Source organism: Zophobas morio, unplaced genomic scaffold, assembly GCF_036711695.1.
Source record: "Zophobas morio isolate AGI-343-1 ecotype UQ-CSIRO unplaced genomic scaffold, CSIRO_AGI_Zmor_V1 ptg000007l, whole genome shotgun sequence".
Taxonomy (NCBI): Eukaryota; Metazoa; Arthropoda; class Insecta; order Coleoptera; family Tenebrionidae; genus Zophobas; species Zophobas morio.
This window is the reverse complement of record NW_026972112.1, coordinates 1,406,796-1,415,535: the sequence shown is the minus strand read 5'-3', so window position 1 is coordinate 1,415,535 and position 8,740 is coordinate 1,406,796. Positions and strand designations below refer to the sequence as shown.

The 8,740-nt window shown below is 34.8% G+C and overlaps 2 protein-coding genes across 3 annotated transcripts; both read right to left on the bottom strand.

Annotated features, from left to right (window-relative positions):
- Positions 1–2,038: 2,038 nt before the first annotated feature.
- Positions 2,039–3,753, bottom strand: LOC135123966 (zinc finger Y-chromosomal protein-like). Of its 2 annotated transcripts, none has more exons than XM_064048824.1 (2): positions 2,439–3,753; positions 2,039–2,391 (listed from the first exon to the last, which is right to left on the bottom strand). In XM_064048824.1, the coding sequence occupies exons 1-2, from the start codon at positions 3,655–3,657 to the stop codon at positions 2,375–2,377; spliced, it is 1,236 nt and encodes a 411-aa protein (XP_063904894.1). In that variant the 5' UTR covers positions 3,658–3,753; the 3' UTR covers positions 2,039–2,374. The 2 variants fall into 2 exon arrangements, with proteins under 2 accessions (XP_063904894.1, XP_063904893.1); XM_064048823.1 differs by having other exon boundaries at positions 2,039–2,660; positions 2,721–3,753.
- A 56-nt stretch (positions 3,754–3,809) lies between these two features.
- On the bottom strand, positions 3,810–5,440 carry LOC135123964 (zinc finger protein 782-like). The gene is made up of 2 exons (XM_064048822.1): positions 5,222–5,440; positions 3,810–5,163 (listed from the first exon to the last, which is right to left on the bottom strand). Exon 2 carries the CDS (start codon positions 5,150–5,152, stop codon positions 3,920–3,922), a length of 1,233 nt encoding a protein of 410 aa, XP_063904892.1. The 5' UTR covers positions 5,153–5,163; positions 5,222–5,440; the 3' UTR covers positions 3,810–3,919.
- Between the last annotated feature and the right edge of the window lie 3,300 nt (positions 5,441–8,740).

The following is an 8,740-nucleotide window of genomic DNA, read 5'->3' as shown; positions in this document are numbered from 1 at the left end:
TTCAATTTCTTAATCGTTTGATTTTTCGACTTTCCACTTTTAGATTTTCTGTTTTTCAATTTTCGATTTTTTAATTTTTCAAATTTGAATTTTTAAACTCTCAATTTTTCGATTTCTCAATTAATCGATGTTTTGATTTTCCCATTTCTTGACCTTCCAGTGCTTCGATTTTCCTGTTCTTCAATTCTTTAATTTTTTGATTTTTCAGGTTTTTGATTTTTCAACTTCTCGATTTTTAAGGTTTTCTTTTTCGACTTCACTTTTTTGATTTTTCGATTTTTCAGTTTTTAGATATTTCAGTTTTAGGATTTTTTAATATTTCAATTCTTCGGCTTTTCTATTTTTGACTTCTGGGTTTTTCGATGTGTCGACTTTTTACTTTTTCGATTTCTGAATTTTTGGATTTTTAGATTTTAGATTTTTCAGTCTTTTGATATTTTAATTTTTCAATATTTCTTAATCTTTCGATTTTTCGACTTCCTGGTTTTAGATGTTCTGTTTTTCAATTTTTCGATTTGTTAATTTTTCATTGTCGATTAATTTTTTTATTTTGGCCTACTTCGGTTTCTCAGTTTTTCCAGTTTTCCATTTTTTCGTTTTTTAATTTTTTCGCTTTTCCAATTTTTTTACTTTTTTTTGTTTATCGATTTCTTTATTTTTTGATTTTCCGACTTCATCACTTTTCGATTTCTCGTTCTTTTGATCTTTCAATCTCTCAATTGTTCAATTTTTCGAATTTTTAAGTTTCTTGAATTCTCGATTTATCAAGACTTGGATTTTTCGATATTTTAATTTTAACTTTTCGATTTTGTCTGTTTCGGTTTCTCAATTGTTCGACTTTTCGACTTCACGATTTCTTAATCTTTTGATTTTTCGATTTCTCGGTTTTTCGAGGTTTCGATTTTTCAGTTATCCGTTTTTAAAATTTGGGAATATCGATTTCTCGATTTTTACTTATTCGGTTTTTAAATTTAGGATTATTGAATTTTACATTTTTTCGATTTTCTGATGCTTTATTTTTCGATTTTCAGTTTTTCGACATTTTAATGTTTCGGTTTTACGATTTTTTAAGGTTTCGATTTTCCATTATTAGATTTCTCGATTTTTCGATTATTTTAATTTTTCACTTTGTTTCTCACTGTTAATATCATACAGTGTATCGAAAACAACCACAAAAATTGTCACTAAAAACATTTAAAAATTCATACAAAATAGAGCACAGTGTTTCCAAATCATTTTCCTGAAAAAAATTCATTGGGTTATTACGATTTCAACAATATTCTTAGTTTAAGACGTTTTAAAAGTATAAAACACAAATAAAGAATTAATTCTTAGTTAAACAAAATATGTAAGATCGTCTAAATATGTACCAAAAATATTCACTTAGTCGTTATAAAAACCGACCAAACAACAATTTCCGGCAGAAATTATAGTCCAAACCAACCAAATCGCTTCTGAACGCTTAGAGTCGACATTGGCCTGAGCGCGCTCTGGTCTGTAGATAAAACAAGTTCTCAGGCGACGAGTTGTAGTGAAACTAGTTTTTTTATTGGCATCGACTATTTAAATTTGGCGCTTGTCTTTGGCGGTTGAGAACTCCAACGTCAATAAGGGTGGTTTCGCAAAATCAGCCTGTATGTCGCATCTATATTAATCTATGACATTAGTGACAACGATGTTGGTGTTTTTGGTGACAAGGTTGGTAGTACACATATCGGCAACAAAAATTGACAAAACCGATTTTTTTGTCTTAAAATGCACTTTATTACGTAATTCACGTCAATCTAGTCTTAACACAACCACCATAAATTGAAAAAATGACACAGATAAACGATTAATAAGACATAGTGACGATGAATAGTGACTTTAGCGTTTCTGGTGGTACAGGTTGACACTAACAAATTAACAATAAGACAAAGTTTTCTTTTTTAATAAAGTTGATCATAAAATATACATCAGTTTACTCTCAAAAATAGATCTTATAAATGGCAAAAAAGGAAAAATGTTGCGACGACCATGGTTATAAATTGACAACATCAAACTTCAATATTTTATTATAACAAGAATAAATTATTCGCATTCATACCACAAGCCATTGAAATGTTTGAACAGCAAATGATTTTGCAAATCGTCTCTCTGCTTTGTTTTATAGTCACACTGATCACAAGTAAACCACGCAATTTTTTCTTCAGATGTGTGCTCACTTATCATGTGTCTTTTCAAAATATGTTTTTCCTTGGTTTTGAAATCGCAGCTGTCACACTTCTGCCAGTTCACGAATTCTTCAGGAGCATGTTTAGATTCCATGTGAAACTTCAATCCTGCCTTATATCTAGCTCCAAAGGCACAATGCTCACACCGAAACAATGGAATTTCACGTAAATGCTTCAACTGCAAATGTTTTTGGAAATCGTATCTGTGCTTTGTTTTATACTCACAGTGGTCACAATTAAACCACTTAATCTCTGTTTCAGATGTGTGCTGACTTATTGTATGTCTCTGCAAAATACATTTTGCCTTGGTTTTGAAATCGCAGCTGTCACACTTGTGCCATTTCACAAATTCGTCACGAGTATGTTTATATGTTATGTGTGACTTCAATCCTGACTTATATTTAGTTCGATAGGCACAATGCTCACACCGAAACCATGGAACTTCACCTAAATGTTTGAACTGCAAATGTTTTTGCAAATCGGATCTGTGCTTTGTTTTATACTCACAGTGGTCACAACTAAACCACTTAATCTCTGTTTCAGATGTGTGATGATTTATTATATGTCTCTTCAAAACATGTTTTGCCTTGGTTTTGAAATCGCACCTGTCACACTTGTGCCAGTTCACGAATTCGTCACGAGTATGTTTAAATTTTATGTGAGACTTCAATGCTGCCTTATATTTAGTTCCAAAGGAACAATGCTCACACTGAAACCATGGAATTTCACGTAAATGTTTGAACTGCAAATGTTTTTGCAAATCGTCCCTCTGCTCTGTTTTAAACTCACACTGGTCACAATTAAACCACTTAATCTTTGTTTCAGATGTGTGCTGCCTTATTATATGTCTCTTCAAAACATATTTGGCCTTGGTTTTGAAATCGCAGCTGTCACACTTGTGCCAGTTCACGAATTCCTCACGAGTATGTTTATATTCTATGTGAGACTTCAATGCTGTCTTATATTTAGTTCCAAAAGCACAATGCTCACACTGAAACCATGGAATTTCATGTAAATGTTTGAACTGCAAATGTTTTTGCAAATTGTGTCTCTGCTTTGTTTTAAACTCGCACTGGTCACAACTAAACCACTTGATCTTTTCTTCATATGTGTGCTTACTTGTCAAATTATGTTTTCCTTGTGTATGGCTGGGGTTACAGTGGAACGTATGTTTCAAAAAAACGAGCAAGGAATGTGTCCAAAAACAACATGTACATTTATAACTGGGGAGCAAGTACTTCAATACAGGGCGTTTGTTTAGTCGTTTGACAGTATGACAAATTACGATATGTTTCTTCAAAACGACTTTTAAATCCGTGGAAAAGTTGCAATGTGGGCAGGAGTAGACTTCGAGATCCATATTTTCACAGTTGAAACGTTGGTCCCGACCACAACCATTGTTCACAAATTTTGATGGAACAGCTGAATTTTCCAAATTCGACATTTCAACTAACTCTCACGACTTAGCAAATAATTATTATAGTACTATTTAAGTTTGTGCTCACATTTCAGCACAACAAAAAACAGACATAACCTCAAAAGTTGCAGTTCAATTTCATTCCGATGAGGGCGCCTCTGTTACCAAAACAATACCAATTGAAAAACAACAAATTTATTAAATATAAAACCAAACAACACATTAAAAACTTCCTAATTGCACCAAAACAATAACATAAACCTAATAAGAATACTGAAACTGAAACCAGCTAGTCGACCAGAGCTCGATCCACATGGATCCTCTTCTGGTGCCTTTTCAAGTGACTTTTCTCCTTACTTTTGTACTCGCATTGCTCACAATTAAACCAGTTGATGTCTTTCACGTCCGTGTGCACTCGCATGACGTGCGACCTCAATATCCACTTCCTTTTAGCTTTGTAGGGGCACTTCTCACACTCGTGCCACTGAATCGCAGCCCTTGCGTGCTTCGACATTATGTGATACTCCAAATGAGACTTCTGCCGCCCTTTATACGGACACCGGTCACACTCAAACCACCTGAAATCCTCTTCATTAGTGTGTCTTCGAACCACATGGTTCCTCAAAACCGATTTAGTCTTAGCTTTAAATTCGCAGTGGTTGCACTTGAGCCAGTTTATCTCATCCGCGCGCTTATGTTTAGCTGTCTTGTGGGCTTCCAATCCCGATTTTTGTTTACTCTTGTAGGAACAGTGCTCACATTTGAACCAGTCGATTTCTTCCGGAGCGCCGTGGTGCCACTTGACGTGTTTAGATAAAGTGTACTTAGTAGCAGTGGCAAAAGTGCACTCACTACACTTGAATTTGGCGTCCTCATGCACCGACCTCCTATGATAGTACAACTGGTGTTTGGACTTGAACCACGTCGAGCAGTAATTACACTCAAACAAAGGCATGTTCAAGTGCATGAGTCTGTGATTTTCGAACACCGTTTTCGTCTTGCCTTTGTACGGGCAGCGGTCACATTGAAACCATTTGATGTCTTTATCGGGGGTGTGTTTGCGGATTTGGTGGATTTTGAAGTTGTTGCGGTACTTGGTGACGTACGAGCAATGTTCGCACTTTAACAGGGGTTTGTTTTTGTAGAGGGTGTGCGTGGTGGGGTGCACCTCTTCGGGGTTTTCGAAACAGTTGATTACGTGCTTGAGCCACTGCAACGAGAAGTGCGTTTCGAAGCTGCAGTTCTTGCAAACGTAGGTCCGTAAAGAGTACTTTAAAACCGACAGGAGTTCGATGTTTTCTGAAATTGCGGTGTGGCAGATCTGGAAATGTTTCTTCAGGAGGAGTTTCACGTTTGTGCCGAAGTCGCACGCCGTGCAGGTGAACACTTCGAGGGGGTTTTCGCAGGAGAAGAACAGCGACGAGATGTTGTTTTTTGGACAGAGGGCTGGGGGTCCAGATGGACAGTCGGTGCAGGTTTGAATGTTCTTGTTGATTGCATTGGAGTGTGAGGGGGTCGACATTTTTCAAGGGTCTGTACGTTGGAAGAGAGTTATAATTATGTGTTGCATTTAGTTTGACTGTATATTTACCTAAATGTTGAAAAAAATTATTTAAATTGGCAGGGTATATTTCGACATAACCTCAAATGTCACCAGTGTCACCTGTCAGTTTGGGGCAAGTTTAGCGGAGTTCGCATTCTTGTGTATTCAAACAAAGTGGCTTACAACAGGATAATTGAAGAAATTGACCTCTCGCAAGGTTCCTCCAGACTACATTAAATAATCAGATGTGTATTATGTGTTGCCTAACTCAAATTATATGACTAGAATTAGTTCGACTTCTTACTAATTAATTAAATTGCTTTTGTTGCACTAACACCAAATCGGTGAGCTGTCGTTATGACGTCACGCACATTAATCTCTATAAAGTTGACTTTTCGGTTTTGTGCTTACAATTGGAACTTTAAACTCAACAACAATGATGTTCGTTTCGTGTTCAAATTGGACTTGTATTTTTTTTGTGAGATTAATCAATGTTATAATAACACTGGTTTTGAAGCTTTTTAGAAGTACATATTTTGATTTGTAGACCAATGAGATGTTCTTCAAGAGTTGTAATATTCATGAAAACGATCAGTCGAGGCTAGTTCAACTTTTGTAAAATTTAGATTCTGCTGTTTGTCGATATAAAATTGACTGTTCAATCAGGATTTTGTTCATTCAAAAAGAAAAGAGGTGGGTGGGCGGGGCTAACTTGTTGTGTTTACATTCTATTCTAGTAAATATTTAGCAAAATAAAATAAAACCTTGGTAATATTCTACCCCCATAAATAAAACTAAATTATTATTCATCTCTAAAGTGAGAGGGGGGTTAAATTTTGCTTTTCTTTATCTTAAATTCCAGTATTTGCTAAAATAAGGTGAAAGGAAATATAATAAATCCTTCAAATAGAGAAGGGGTGGGTGTATTTTATTTTTATTTAGATTCTACCGCTTAAGGGGAGGAGGGTTAAGTTTGCATTTCTTTTTCTTAGATCCCAGAATTTGCCCAAATAGGATAAAAGGAAATAAAATGAGTCCCTGAAATAGAGAAGGGGCGGGTGGGTGGGGCTATTTTTTTTTATATTACATTCTACTGTTTGCAATAGAAAATTCCTGTTTATCTAAATACATAAATTCGGTCATTCAAAACGAGAAGTGGTGGGTGGGCGGGGTTAATTTTTTTTAAGTTCTACGGAAGATTTGCTAAAATAAAATAAAATGAAACAAAATGAGTCCTTGAAATAGAGAAGGAGTGGGTGTTTTTTATTTTTATTTAGATTCTACTGCTTAAGGGGAGGAGGGTTAATTTTGCATTTATTTTCTCAGACCCCAGAATTTACCAAAATGGGATAAAAGGAAATAAAATAAGTCCTTGAAATAGAGAAGGGGCGGGTGGGTGGGGTAATTTTTTTATATTTAGACTCTACTGTTCGCCAATAGAAAATTCCTGTTTATCTAAATACATAAATTTGGTCATTCAAAACGAGAAGGGGTGGGTGGGCGGGGTTAATTTCTTTTGTTTACATTCTAGTGAAGATTTGCTAAAATAAAATAAAACGAAATAAAATGAGCCCTTGAAATAGAGAAGGGGTGGCTGTTTTTTTTTAAATTTAATTTAGAATCTTCTGCTCGGTAATAACTATAAAATTTATTATTCATCTCTAAAGGGAAGGGGGGGGGGTTAATTTTGCATTTCTTTTTCTCAGACCCCAGAATTTACCAAAATGGGATGAAAGGAAATAAAATAAGTCTTTGAAATAGAGAAGGGGCGGGTGGGTGGGGCTATTCTTTTTTATATTACATTCTACTGTTTGCAATAAAAAATTCCTGTTTATCTAAACACATAAATTTGGTCATTCAAAAGGAGAAGTGGTGGGTGGGCGGGGTTAATTTTTTTTAAGTTTTACGGAAGATTTGGTAAAATAAAATAAAATGAAATAAAATGAGTCCTTGAAATAGAAAAGGAGTGGGTGTTTTTATTTTTATTTAGATTCTACTGCTTATGGTGAGAAGGGTTAATTTTGCATTTCGTTTTCTTAGATCCCAGAATTTGCTAAAACAAGATGAAAGAAATATAATAAGTCCTTGAAATAGAGAAGGGGCGGGTGGGTGGGGCTAATTTTTTTATATTTAGACTCGACTGTTCGCCAATAGAAAATTCCTGTTTATCTAAATACATAAATTTGGCCATTCAAAACGAGAAGGGGTGGGTGGGCGGGGTTAATTTCTTTTGTTTACATTCTAGTGAAGATCTGCTAAAATAAAATAAAACGAAATAAAATGAGCCCTTGAAATAGAGAAGGAGTGGCTGTTTTTTTTTAATTTAATTTAGATTCTTCTGCTCGGTAATAACTATAAAATTTATTATTCATCTCTAAAGGGAAGGGGGGGGGGGGTTAATTTTGCATTTCTTTTTCTCAGACCCCAGAATTTATCAAAATAGGATGAAAGGAAATAAAATAAGTCCTTGAAATAGAGAAGGGGCGGGTGGGTGGGGCTATCTTTTTTATCTTACATTCTACTGTTTGCAATAAAAAATTCCTGTTTAACTAAACACATAAATTTGGTCATTCAAAAGGAGAAGTGGTGGGTGGGCGGGGTTAATTTTTTTTAAGTTTTACGGAAGATTTGCTAAAATAAAATAAAATGAAACAAAATGAGTCCTTGAAATAGAGAAGGAGTGGGTGTTTTTTATTTTTATTTAGATTCCACTGCTTAGGGTGAGAAGGGTTAATTTTGTATTTCTATTTCTTAGACCCCAGAATTTACCAAAATAGGATGAAAGGAAATAAAATAAGTCCTTGAAATAGAGAAGGGGTGGGTGGGTTTTGCTATCTTTTTTTATATTACATTCTACTGTTTGCAATAGAAAATTCCTGTTTATCTGAATACATAAATTTGGCCATTCAAAACGAGAAGGGGTGGGTGGGCGGGGTTAATTTCTTTTGTTTACATTCTAGTGAAGATTTGCTAAAATAAAATAAAACGAAATAAAATGAGCCCTTGAAATAGAGAAGGGGTGGCTGTTTTTTTTTTTAATTTAATTTTGATTCTACTGCTCGGTAAAATAAAATTTATTATTCATCTCTAAAGGGAGGGGGGGGGGCTTAATTTTGCATTTCTTTTTTCAGACCCCAGAATTTACCAAAATGGGATGAAAAAAAATAAAATAAGTCCTTGAAATAGAGAAGGGGCGGGTGGGTGGGGCTAATTTTTTTATATTTAGACTCTTCTGTTCGTCAATAGAAAATTCCTGTTTATCTAAATACATAAATTTGGTCGTTCAAAACGAGAAGGGGTGGGTGGGCGGGGTTAATTTCTTTTGTTTACATTCTAGTGAAGATTTGCTAAAATAAAATAAAACGAAATAAAATGAGCCCTTGAAATAGAGAAGGGGTGGCTGTTTTTTTTTTTAATTTAATTTAGATTCTACTGCTCGGTAAAATAAAATTTATTATTCATCTCTAAAGGGAGGGGGGGGGGGTTAATTTTGCATTTCTTTTTTCAGACCCCAGAATTTACCAGAAAAAAAAAATAAGTCCTTGAAATAGAGAAGGGGCGGGTGGG